The sequence below is a fragment of the Hippocampus bargibanti genome, linkage group LG01, assembly GCF_051943395.1.
Source record: "Hippocampus bargibanti isolate YZ-2025 linkage group LG01, ASM5194339v1, whole genome shotgun sequence".
Lineage (NCBI taxonomy): Eukaryota > Metazoa > Chordata > Actinopteri > Syngnathiformes > Syngnathidae > Hippocampus > Hippocampus bargibanti.
The window spans coordinates 19,788,863-19,802,325 of NC_142734.1; the positions used below are offsets into that span (position 1 = coordinate 19,788,863).

The 13,463-nt window shown below is 42.5% G+C and overlaps 1 protein-coding gene and 1 long non-coding RNA gene across 2 annotated transcripts in view; one reads left to right on the forward strand and one right to left on the reverse strand.

Moving 5' to 3' along the window:
* The window catches only part of LOC148903425 (uncharacterized), a 30,394-nt gene extending 25,455 nt beyond the window's left edge, over positions 1 to 4,939 (forward strand). Inside the window, exon 3 of the long non-coding RNA XR_016115748.1 lies at positions 4,110 to 4,939. This is a non-coding gene — a long non-coding RNA (uncharacterized LOC148903425). The remainder of the gene's footprint in view (positions 1 to 4,109) is intronic.
* Positions 4,940 to 7,365: 2,426 nt separating this feature from the next.
* Positions 7,366 to 12,844, reverse strand: LOC148903427 (kinesin-like protein KIF3B). Its single transcript, XM_089002279.1, has 8 exons — positions 11,447 to 12,844; positions 11,207 to 11,308; positions 9,319 to 9,441; positions 9,083 to 9,201; positions 8,782 to 8,898; positions 8,348 to 8,453; positions 7,912 to 8,117; positions 7,366 to 7,777 (listed from the first exon to the last, which is right to left on the reverse strand). The coding sequence occupies exons 1-8, from the start codon at positions 12,842 to 12,844 to the stop codon at positions 7,672 to 7,674; spliced, it is 2,277 nt and encodes a 758-aa protein (XP_088858405.1). The 3' UTR covers positions 7,366 to 7,671.
* Positions 12,845 to 13,463: the final 619 nt, after the last annotated feature.

Below are 13,463 nucleotides of genomic sequence, written 5' to 3' on the forward strand. Positions count from 1 at the left end.
ACGTTAGCATTGCCTGGCTAGTGTGATGGCATGAGATGCTAGCTCTCAGCGGGGCAGGACAAGGAGTACAATGGGCGATAAGTTTGAATGCAAACAAAGATTTTGATAGGCACAGGCAAAAAAGGCAAGAATAGCGTCCCTTCCAATTCTTAAATTATAATAAAGTCTCTTTTGAGGTGAAACCGAAGATGGGGTTCTTTTCCATATATTTTTAGTCCTCGCCCCTCTTGATGTCCTTCCTAGGTAGCCTAGCCACCATTAGCAAGGTTCCAAATCCAGTGTTCCGTCCTAGGGTCCCAACTGGCGACAAGTTCCATGCAGCAATCCGTTTCTCGGTGTTCCTCCACAGAGGACAACAATGGCGCTTGTCTCCCCGGCCGCCACTCAGAGGCTCATGCCAATCAAGCCACAGGTGTAGGGTTTGGACTGCTGCCTTCCACCAGATGGGGCCAAAACTCGCTGGGTGGAGCCATTTTAGAAGAATTATTTCCCCTCCAGGACCCAGCCTCTCGTGACATCACACTAGGTTTACAGCTTGCTCACATAACAGGTGTGGATTATCTGCAGAAAAAGGCCAGGGCTCTTGAAAATCTCAACAATTGCCGTCATTGCGCAATGATGGCCTTTGAGCTCCCCCAATGCAACAAAACAGCAATCTTTGATACACCCCAAAATCCCTTTTGTGCAGACACCATCATCTTTCAGATCAAAACTTGAAATACTGTAAGAAAAGGTTCGGTGCTAAGTAGTAGAAAAGTAGCTCCCCTAGATTCTTGTTGGTAAACAGGAAATGCTCCCCGTGTAGTATGCATGGCTAAAAGGCCTGTAAAAGCTCATACAGTCACACACAACACTTGCATTAGATTCTTGTGTTCCTCGTTGGATGACTAACACCCTATGATGAGTGTGAGTCATACAATGATGAGTCCTGTACATGGTATGCATGTATTGTATGCATACATACATATGATCTGTGAGGCTTATTGCATGATTGTGCCACCACGGCAGAATGTGACAAAAAAAAATTGAGCGTGGCGTGCTGCAAGCATAGGGTGATGGGTATTTACCATTCATGTAGATGCAGATGTTTGGTTCCCAATATTCTGGCAGTTCACATCTGGAAGCACTACAAGCGTTTTCAAGCGTTTTTTTAAAGACCTGCCTAGAGTTTAACAAAGCAACCACATGAGTCAGATCAAGCTTATGGCTGGAAACCAAACCCCGATTAAATGCATAATGTGGGGTTTGAAAAGGTTTTACGAAAACATCAATGTTACATGACTTGGCAATGCGGTTATAGCACTTCACCGATATGCTTTCATGAGATCAATTTGTACAGCAGACAAATACAAATTAGTTCAGGTTTTCCTCGTGAATGTGGTCTCTTTGTTACCAATGCAAAAACAACTGACTGCAACGTTTGTTAACTCCTTCGTGCACTTTAGAACTTGATATCCTGCCCATATAAATACAATATCCATTGTCATTAAATACGCTGGTTGTCACACCATTAATTACTGTAATTTAAATTAAAAACAACACCTATAAGTTAGATATTCAAAGTAGGTTTAGAACGACAACTTTGACTTGCATTCACTCACAAGGAGGGGTCATCTTATTTAACCCCCCCTTCCATATCTCAGGGTCACCGTGCCTGGTGGCTTTGGGTCATAGACCACATTCTTAAAGGACAACTGACACCTCTGGATAAGTTGCGTCCATAATTTGTAAAATCACTTCAAATGACTTCTACCTACCGCATTTTACAAAGATTCACCGCAATTAGCTATATTTTACGTTTTAAGATTCGCGCTGAATATTCATGAAGTCTTGTTTTCGAGGTAATGACGATCCCGGAGTGACATCACGGAGGGAACGCCCCTGATCGAGAAAGCGAAAGACATTGTATTTTGGGTACTTTGTTTTGTCTGAAAACACCATGTAGATCGCGAAATTCGAAGCAAAACGACATAAATAACGTGATGGTGAATCGTGTGGCAGCCAATAACACATAAAGAAGGTGCAAGTTTACACAAATTCCCAGCGGACAAACCATGCAGCATTTCCAACGCAGCCAGAGCAGTTTAGCGCCAGCCGAGGAGCTCCCCAGAGTGCGCGAATCCCCGCTTGGATAACCGCTGTCATCCCCTCAGCCTGACAATGGGTAGAAAGTTGCTTCCAGTGGTGAAAGAGAGCAATCGTCATAATAGTGGAGCAAACCTATCTGACAAACATTCAGCTGCTGGAACGAGATGCTAACCGGAGTTAGCGATGGATGGAACCGCTGTCATTCACACGCAAGTTTGTAACTCTTCATCTTTAAAGTTTAAACAACGTTTTGCATGCACAACCAGGAAACAATCTGCATTGATGTTGACATCTTGTAGCTTATTATTTGTTATTCATGTCCTTATATGCCACATATCACCCAACTGATGCAATATTGCTTATTCACGGAGCTTCATATATGCTTCATATGTCGTGTCCTTCACCAGTTTCGTCGCTTATGGCTCGAATTGATACGGAAGGACCTCTTTAATCGATCGCAAACACTTGCGCTTTCCTCTTCAGAACTATTTGAATCATATTCATAACTGGATGAGTAACAAGAAATGATCTTTTTCCGAATCTGAACTCTTTGAAGCCATTGTTTTGATTCTGGAGCAAGGCAGTTTGTGAAGGAGTTTCCTGACGTGACATCACGAACTCGGGGCGGGACTTTCTGAATATCTCGGTTTTGAGCTCATCAGTGGAAGTTTTGGGCAACTTTAAGTCATTTTTATTGGTGTTTTGCGTTTGACTAAAGATATCAGCCTGCATGTTTTGGCTATTTTAGATGCTATAAAACATTTTTATGATGTCAGTTAGGAAACAAAAAAATGGTGTCGGTTGACCTTTAAGTGGTCATTGGTGCCCATCACAACTTCAGTCAGTCGCTCAGGATTTTTAGTCAGTCTTATTTTCCTTTCGGCTTTTCCCTTCAAGGGGTCGCCACAGCGAATCAGTGTCCTCCATCTTCAGGTTTGATTCGCATGTTTTAGTCAGAGTAATTTGAAAAAAAAGTGAAGATGGGGAAATACTGGCGTTTTCAACTCATTTTCCACAATTTTATAATTTATCAAAACTTATTTATGGATTAGGAAGTATGTGTGTGTGTGCATGTGAGGGTTGCCATTTTGAGCATTCTCCTATCAGTGATGCCTTATGCTGTGGTGTCACGGCCACAACACTTCCTGATCGGATATTATCATGCTATATTTCATTGACCGTAATGTAGTGTCAAGCATTAATGAGCAATGAGTTTTCCCAGCATGGGTATCAGTAACCATTCAACTGAAGGAGACGAGGAAGTTGATCTCCTTCTTCATGAGGTCCTCCCCACCCCCATCATCCTGTTGACTTTCCCATCGATCACCACTCCCGCATCCAGTTCCTTTTCTGTTTCCTGCTTTTCTCCTGCAGCATGACACATTGATGCAGACGGGCCCCGCAATGACCGCAGGCCCCTGGAAGGCAAACATGGAAATGTATTGACATTCCTCTGTGATCTTGTGGCTGGTGCTATGACCATTCACTCTAATGGCGCGAAACCTTGAGAATGAGGCAAACCTGTTAGATTGTCACACAATGGGCCCGCTCTGCATCTGAGGGAGGTGTGCGGATAGAAAGAGCTGCTGTTGAATTAATTCACAATCTTCTTCTTCTTTTCCTTTCGACTTTTCCCTTCATGGGGTCGCCACAGCAAATCAGTGTCCTCCATCTTTAGATGTTTGATCCCCATGTTTGCATTGTGGACTGAAAAATGGGTTTGTGTCAAAATCTGATGACATGAAACATCCATCCTGTTATGTTATTCATCAAATCCCAGTCAAAATGAGCCTTATTTGTTGAGGGTTCTTTCTCCTTCCATACATCCATTTTTTTTTATCTGCTAATCCCAACAAAGGGGGCTTGCTGGAGCCAATCCCAGCTGTCTTCGGACAGTAGGCGGGGTACACTCTGAACTGGTTGCCACCCAATTGCAACGTACAAATAGACAACCATCCGCATTCACATTCACATCAAGGGACAATTTGGAATGTTCAATCAGCCTGTCATGCATCTTTTAGGAATGTGGAAGGAAACTGGAGGACCCGGAGAAGACCCATGGAGGCACGGGGAGAAAATCCAAACTCCACGCGGGAAGGCCGCGGCCAGAATCTAAGCCGTGACCTCGGCACTCTGAAGCCCGACACGCTCGCCACTGGAGCACCAGGCTGCCATGCATTTCAGATATACGGTACTTAAAACTAGGACTGTCACAATTAAATATCACACAAGGGGAGGATATTGTACTTCGCAACATTTTTGACACTGATTCACTGGTTCAGTGATTGTTTTCCAAAGTTAAACCAGATGCTTGCAAGTGTCTTATTTTGAATAAACATAAAAGAAAATCAATAGACTTTCGGGAAGGAATGCAGAAATGAGAGCAATTATTTCTTCAAGGCTGAAACGCAAAGGATTTGGACATTTTTTTAATTCAACAATAGCTCTTTTATTACTCGATTCTTAAAACAGTTGTCAATTGCATAACTGATTTGCCAAATATTGTGAAACCTCTACTTCAAACGTTTTACCCATGCAACAAAATGCAATCGCACTGTTTTTCACCCCAACCAAATCCAATGAAAGTGGGGGGCAAAATGGCTCATTTTCACATCATCTGCACATAACCCGAATTTGTTCGGGTTTTGGTTTTTATTGTGGGACGGGGGATAAAGCACTGGTCAGACCTCTGGCAATGTTTTCCCTCCCACTAAGGGGCAGAATCTGCCTTTTGTACAGCCACCCCCAATTCAGGCTCAGAAGACTTCACACCCATTTAACGTAGGAAGTTTTTTTTATTTTATAAAAGAGGAGTCTAAGGTTTCTTACACTGCATTGAATGTTTGTGTAGTCTCATGAAACTTGCCCAAACATTTTGTTGCATCACCATTTGATGGTATAATTGCAAAATAAAAATTCAGTTTCAGTGTGATTTCTCCATAACTCAGCAATAATTTAGCCCACTAATTGTGAGCAAACATGTTTCACTCCCTCTGGGCTTCCACACATGTTCGACAGGGCTCATCGAAGGCCATTTTATAATTTCCCAGTGACTATGACCCATTTTCTCTTTAAAATACCTTTATAGCAGTGTCTGAAACTCATGACAAAAAGTTAGTGGACACCCGGGCAGACAACTCTGAAAAGTTGCCTGGCCTGGCCATAATCAGAATCAGAATCATCTTTATTGCCAAGTATGTAGAACACACAAGGAATTTGTTTCCGGTAGAACACGCTGCACTAGTATCGTCGTCAAAAAAAAAACTGCTAATAGGCACTATACAGTTCCATTTTGGCTACTGTTGAAAGAGTTCAAAGAATTCAAAGAGTTAATGGCTTGGGGGAAGAAGCTGTTCAAATGTCTGCTGGATTTGGTGCGCATGGATCGGTAGCGCCTGCCTGAGGGGAGTAGCTGGAAAAGGTGGTGGGCAGGGTGCGGAGGGTCCAGTAGGATTTTCCGCGCCCTAGTTTGGATTCTTGCAGTGTGCAAGTCCTCGAGAGTGGGTAGGGCGGTGCCAATGATTTTTTCCGCCGTCCTAACTGTCCGTTGAAGTCGGATTTTGTCCATTTTTGTGGCGGCCCCGAACCAAACGGTGATGGAAGAACACAGGATGGATTCGATGACAGCCGTGTAGAAATGTTGCAGCACGTCCTGTGGCAGGCCATGCTTCTTTAGCAGCCTCAGGAAGTACATATAGTTGTCTGCCCCATTTTTCACAACATAAAACACAAAGAGACGTCTGATCGCCCCCAAAAAAATGGTTGCAAAGTATAAAGGGTTTTTTTAAATTAAGGAAGTACCTACCATATATGCTCCCTTGCCTAATTTATGGTAAATAACCCTTGCGGAAGATTTTGCTCCAGTAGTCATTTGTCATCATGGCGCACGATGGAATGTTCATGTTGTCTGCTCAAAGCTACGGGGACTCCTCTTTCTCAGCGGCTTTCAAAACTCTCAAGTATACTTTTCAGGCAGTTTGTTTGTGGCTCTTGGTTTATTGTATAAAACAAAAGGTTGATTTGAATAAAACGTTTTTGTTTTTTTTTTCTTGAGGAAGATGTCGGCCATTTGGGCCGCGACGTTTTGAAAGTTGTACACCCGATGTAAAAGTTGTACGCCCTGGCCCACCGGGCAGACGCTATTTCAAACACTGTTTATAGTTTTGAAATTTTGTTGTACGCAGCGCAGATTCAAGAGACTGAACCAGAGACTGAACAAAAAAGACGCAGTACAGGTAAGGCCATGTCAATATTCCACAGGAGGGACACTTTTTTTGTATGCTAGCTTTGTGAATCTGAACAGAATACCTTGTCAAAAAGTTCTGATCTTATCTCATGCATCCGCAGGACATTCTTCTCAAAGCTTTATGACTAGTCAATATCCAGTTTAGAACATTTCAGGATGCATTTTTTTCATGATTTATTTTCAACAGTGGTATCATCCTTCCTTATCATCCCATGAAGTCCAACGTTGCCCAAACAAAAACGGAGGGTGCTTCAGTAACCGGCAGCTGTGGTGTACGCAGTTCACTGCAGTCTGTCACCCCCAAAAGTAATCAAATTAGTATTTATTTTAATTTTATTTTTTTGTCTTATCAAGGCAATGGCGAGAGAACATTTTATTTTGGCTGTACTTGTTTTTGGATTGATAGATCATTTTGAAGAGGAGTAAATTGTGCAGTCAATTACACGAGGAGAAATTAAGTCTTCCCAAAAACACTTATTGACTCAGATTCTTCTGGGGTGCAAGAACTAAAATGCCTACATCCTCAGAGACCCCCTTTTTAAGGGAGGCAAAAAAACAGTCTGACAAAGGAGAAAAATGATTACAAAGTCAGATAACATCATTTTGGAACGCTCACACAACTGGTTCCGATTGGTTGGAGGATCCACATGGCGAAGTGATTCATCCTCAAGGATGAAATAGCTTTCAAGAGTTTTTGAGTCTCAAGACATCTGCATCACAATCCACAAATGTTTGGAATGTCGTTTACGCCAATTCCATCACAGGCCAACATGTATTGGGGTGACATGCTGGCACGCTAGCAAGTTGGAACCATTCAAGGAGTTGAAAGGTGTGACATATTAGTGGCTACACATTTGAATGAAGATTTTGTTGCTATCTCATTGAGTTTGCAATGAAGTATTGCATTTTTCTTCAGGTATACTAACATTGTTCGCATGCTTATTCTATGGGAAGTTCTCGAAAATAAACACGAGATGACGGGAGAAAGGCCAAAGTGTTGAACGTGTTTGCTCGTGAGTCAATGGAAACGTTCTCCGTGACGCAATACTGCCGTCATGTGGCAAGAAAAAGGAACTGTAAAATGGTGGAAATGGCGCGAGAAATCCAAAAACTTGATTATGTATGAAAATGTTCGTACACTTCTTCCCAAGTTGTGCAGTTAATTAATAAGCAATGTAATTCAACATACAAATGAAATGATACTTAAATGAAAACATGATGGAAATACTTGCATATTTTGTGTGTCTCACATTCATGCATATTAAAAGCATGTGATCTCTGTTGGATCACATTTCGGCGATAAAACATGCACAAGAAAAGTTGTTGGCAGACTACCATCACTTGGGAACCAACCCACGGGACTGTGGGTAAATTGGCGAGGTAAGATTTTGAGGGCTGCAAGAGACAGTGCGACTATTCAGCTGCTTGCTTGTTCTTGATCGACTGAAAGATAAAAGCCATAAGAAGAAGTAGGGTAAAAAAATGACTCAAATCGCATGACAAAGCCGAACCAGTCGTTACTGTTTCCAAATGGGCATATTTGAATAAAATGGCACAAAAGTGTTTCTTTTACCTACCCAGACTTTGGTTTCCTGATGCTTCCAGTTGTACTGGCTACAGGTGAAATGCTACAATCAAATCCTGATGCATCCACCTCAAGATCGTCCTCGTCCTTGAGAGCATCCTTCAGAGCTGCTACCACCTTTGGGGCAATGACTGGCTGCTGATAGTTTTTGGTGGTCCGAGATGGGAGATCCATTTCGAGCAACAGGATGTTTTCAGCCTGACAGGATAAACCCATGATGTACAAATTAACAAAACATTGAAGTCACCAAGAAGACAGAATGTATTTATTCAGACATTTTTATATTGTGAAGTATCCATCGAGAATTGTTCCCAGCAGAGCATTTACAAACTACATCTACTGGGCGTACTTGACTTCAGCTACCCTGACGCTTTGGGTCTGCTGAGACAGAGAAAAAAAAGAAAGTTAAGAGTATGAATTGTGGTTACTTTGTATCTCATGTCAAGGCTGAGCATCATGGCCATGCGAGCATGCTGACTAAGAGGTCTTCTGAATCCGACGGCAGACTGTGGCCTGTTCATCATCCGAGGATCACTGAACACATGTGCGAAATTAGCTAAAAGCTAAAAAGTAGATACAGCATTGTGAATAAAGTGAAGACTGTGCCAAGGGTTAATCTGTTACTCTCCATGTTTGACCGCAAAAACACTGCAAATGTGTTGAGCAGTCGGAGTGAACACAACAATGTCAAGTGCAATGATATTAATCAAACATGAAGGTAAAATTAGATCTTTTCACCACGCTTATCCAACTCAGAAAAGCACATTTGTCTATCATCTGAATTTTGATGGAAATAGCAAGCATTGTTTGGATATGACTACTAATGGATAAATAAGTCAGAGACAAATCATATTGGACTTACTGCTCCACACGTGCGATTGGCCTCCTCTTCCAGTATTCATCCTCTTCATCAAAATAAGCTCTGTTGACAATTTTGTTTTTATCTTCCAGCGGAATAAAATTGTCAATCATCTGAGACCTACAAAGAACAACAATGGGGACCGTAAGAACCCCTGCCGCTCAAAAAAGGCAGTCGCTGGAAAGACAAGGTACACAACATCTAATCGGATCACACCAAAGAGGTTCTACTGCCAAGAAACTTTATGTCAGAAACAGGTTTAGTTCCAAGCATGCATCAAGGGCAAAGTCAGAAGGGCCCATACTTGAGTTTTAGGTCCCTTGTAAGTTCGTTCTGGGTTTGTTCCAGCTGTTGGCGTGCACTGATGTGTGCCTCCTGGATTTCGTGGATTTCTGCCTTCACAGCCTCCAGTTTGGCAAACAACTGAAGAACAAAGAAAACAACAAGATGACTACATTTGACATCAAGTCATTATGAAGTCCGTCCTAGCGAAATGCTAACGCAGAGGTCTAATGTCCGCAGTAATTTAATTAAGATCACCTTTTTCACTTTTTTGGTTTTAATGTCAACTTCCTGCTGTAGAGATGTGTAGGTCTCTTTTAGCTCCAGATTTTCCTCGTCTCGACTTTCCATCTGTTGTCGCATCTCTTGCTCTTTCCATTTCTGGAAATCAAAAATAAAAATGTTTCTGTTTAACTCGGACTGTATGTGCATGAGTTGAAAATAAAACGGTAAACATTTTTTGAAATAGCATACATGCAGTGCACTAAAAGATACTCAGGCATACAGATGGGCCTGAAATTATCCTCATCCTCACCTGCACCGTTGAACATCCAGGGTTCGGACATTGAGAGGGTGACCTCCTACAAGTACCTAGGTGTTACTCTCAACAATAAACTGGACTGGACTACAAACATGGATGCCCTAATCAAAAAGGGACAGAGTCGCCTCTTCCTACTCAGGAAACTGAGGTCTTTTGGAGTTCAGGGGTCACTCCTAAAGATTTTCTCTGACTCTCGTGGCTTCAGCCATCCACTATGGAATTGTCTGCTGGTCAGGCAGCATCACCACCCGGGACAGGAAAAGACTGGAGCGTCTTGTCAAGAGGGTCAGTTCTGTCCTGGGCTGCTCACTGGACTCTCTGGAGGAGGTGGGCAACAGACGGACGCTAGCTAAACTAAAAGCTATGATGGACAGCCTCTCCCAGGCCCTCCTGCCCACCCTGACAGCACTGGGTAGCTCCTCCAGCCAGAGACTATTACACCCGCGCTGCAAGAAGGAGAGGTACCGCTGCTCGTTCCTACCGACTGCTGTCAGGCTTTGCAACTCTCAATGATCACATGAAAAAAAAACTGGACACTTGTAAATATGGGTAGATGCAATATATCAATATGCCTTTCTTGATACTTGCACTATGTACAGTTTTTTTATGAAACGGTTTTGCACATTTACATTTGCACAGTATACAGTTGACATTTTTTATTGATATTATGCTTAGAATATCTTGTTTTCTATCCTTTCACCCCCCACTCCATCCCCTTTCAAATTGCTGCTGTGGACTGCAAATTTCCCCATTGTGGGACGAATAAAGGTTTTCTGATTCTGACTCTGATTATTTGGACAGTGACAAGTTTTATTTTTTGCTGTTCATATAAAAATATTTCAAAATACCGTCATACACTAATGAATAAGGGCTTAAGGTGCACAATCCCAGCTGCAATTTGGGACTTTCCATATCCAAATCAGAAGAAGTGTTTCAGAATTATATCCCTTTACACCCTTTATACCCCTTTTTCAAGGGACCAAAAATATTTGGACAATTGACACAGAGGGCTGTAATTGACTCAGAAACCCCTGCCCCTTTTTGTTAACCTGTCATCAATTAAGTCGTAAAAAGGTCAATCGTAGATTGTAGGTGTATGGTTTTGCATTTGGAAGCTGTTGTTGTGAAGGAGCTCTCAATGGAGGTGCAGCAGAAGTTCTTCAGACGAAAAAATAAAAAAGAAATCGAGGAGGAATGCCATTGTTTGGTGTTGTCCATGGGTTCCAGACTTCAGGCAGTGATTGACTCAAAATGATTTGCATCAATATATGGAAATATAAACCTTTTTTGCTTGGATTACACTTAATTGTCCAATTACTTTTAAGCCCCTAAAATGTAGCACGTTTGGAAAAAATGTATACAATTCCTTCATTTTCAGTCAGACGTTGTTGTCTAACCACTTGAATTAAACACTAGTCTCCCCTTCAATTCTGGTCAAAATATTTCATTTCAAGTCCAATGTGGTTGCATGTTGAACTCAACCTGGTAAAAATGTGTCGGTCCAAATATTTTCAGGCCTAACTTGTATGTCAACCAAAAACAGCCAAAACAGGACGATGGGGCATCGGAAGAATTGCATCTTCAACTCATTGTAATTATTGGTACCTGTTCATCAATTTCTTGCCTTTTCAACTCCAACATCCTCTGCTGCTCGTTTGTATGATCTACAATGTTCTTCCCCCCAACGAGCAGTTTACTCTCCATTGTCTGCAGGACAAAAAAGGGACTTTTCTTACAAATCAAGTGTGTACGAAACATTCAAACTGTTGATTTTGGGTGGATAGACTTCTATGTGAAGGTATTTTAGATTTAGGGGAAATTAGGCATTTGTTATGCCTGTTTTACCTTAATTTTGGTTGCCAGTAGCTCGCCCTCTTTCTGCTCCCTTTTTAGGTCTTCCATTTTCTTCTCCTTTTCCTTCAGAAGTTGAGCTTTCTCATCAGCAACCAGGCTGTGATCCTCCATGATGGCTTTCCGCTCTTTCTCCAGTTTATCCTTCTGCTCTCTCCAGTAATCACCTTTGTTTCCCTCAACAGCATCATCATCATCATCTTCGCTCTCTTGACCGTGACCATCACCGCTGCTACAATCACTCCTCCTCTTTTGCTTCCGCTTGTTTTTCTTCCCTGTGCGCTTTTCTAGCTGCGCCTTCAGTCTCGCAATCTCCTCCTGAAACTTCCTAAGTTGGGCGTCTTTGGGGTCCTCGTTGATGCATGGTGTATTTTTGATGTTCTTCGCTCTGCTGGAGTAGTTCAGTGTTGTTAAAGTCTCTTCCACGTTGTAAGAAGCTGGGCCAATATTGGCAACCATGACGGTCCGTGCGTTACCTCCGAGGGAGTCCTGTAAAAGGCGTGTGAGTTTAGAATCTCTGTAAGGGATGTGGCTGCTCCGACCATCCACGAGAGCCGATATGACGTTCCCGAGAGCAGAAAGCGACAGGTTGATTTTGGTAGCTTCTTTCAGCCTCTCCCCCTGAGCCCCAGTCTTGGTCTGCCTTTCGCTACCGGCAAGGTCCACCAGATTGAGTTTGCCAACACGGATGTGGTTCTCCCCATCCAATCCCAATTCACTGCATTCTACGGTTATGACAAAAATGGCATGAGAACGGGAGCTGTGTTCGTTCATGTTGGTGGAGCCCACTGAGCGATTCTGATTGCCCACATTCATGACATTTTCGATCTCCTCTTTACTCCTAGTGACAAACGATGACAGATTTTTGACATAAACTCCAGTGTCCGGCCTCTCTCTCAGCTCAAGTTGCCGTGCTCGGTCCTTACAGAGCAAATCTCTGATCTCTTCTTGGTAAATCTCCAGATATGATGCGCGCACCAGGTACTGCTGATTCTGAGATCTTGAAATGTGAGTGAAGATGTGATCAAAAGAGTTGGGGATCACACCTCTCCTTTCTGGATCGTTTCTTGTACCCTCCATGGTGTATGTCTTCCCTGTGCCCGTTTGACCATATGCAAAGATGGTCCCATTAAATCCTTGTAGAACTGAATCCACAAGAGGCCGAAAGCTTTCATCGTATAGCTCAATTTGTTTTGACTTCCAGTTGTAGACCGAATCAAAAGTGAAAACTTTTGATGATTTGCAAGACAATGATTCTCTTGGATTCCTGACAATGATTTGCCCTAATTTGACATCGACTGAGACCACACTCTCAAACGTGGCTGCCCTTTCTTTGTCATTCATAGGACGACAACGCACCACTACTTTTATAGACTCCGTGTTAGTGGACATTTTCAACCGAGGGGATCGTCAACACATGCAGGTGTGCAGGTGCTATATCAAATTCCCTTCGAATGAAGTCTCATCATCTGAAAGCGCAGGTCATAGTCTGCTGAAGAAACAAAGAAAAATGCAATCTGTTAAAAATTAAAATGGAAAAAAATAATAAAAAGGTTATGAGCAACACTCGCGCTCAACACTGAAAAGACACACGGACACGCGCGCGCAACGCACACACACAATTCCCAAATGATCAAAATAATGTCAAACTTACGTGAACATGTCGGCAAACTTGTATTGTTTTAAATCTGTATGTGCAGGTCATGATTGCTGATTAATGTAATAAATGTTTGAACAATGGAACACCGACATTAAACTACCCCAACAGACTCGGACCGTCACGTGATCCCGGAGCAATTTGACCATTCATTTGCGTATACCAGGCACCGTGTCAACCCTTGCCGTATGCGTTTCTGACGTTTCGCTTTCTTTTGAACGAAACGTCATTACATTGGTGTTTGCTTGTGTTCCTATAGCGACCCAGGCAGGATGGTTCGATGGTTAAGATGTGGAACGACGTCAAAATGGATATTGAAAAATGATTATTACTAACCACTTCCGATTGAAATCC

Coding starts and splice junctions, on each gene's coding strand:
- LOC148903427 (XM_089002279.1), bottom strand. CDS start 12,844: ATGTCCACTAACACGGAGTCTATAAAAGTAGTGGTGCGTTGTCGTCCT. Junction 8,454..8,781: donor CCAATCGCACGTGTGGAGCA/GTAAGTCCAATA, acceptor ACATGTGTTCAG/TGATCCTCGGATGATGAACA. Junction 8,118..8,347: donor GCCTTGACATGAGATACAAA/GTAACCACAATT, acceptor TTATCCTGTCAG/GCTGAAAACATCCTGTTGCT.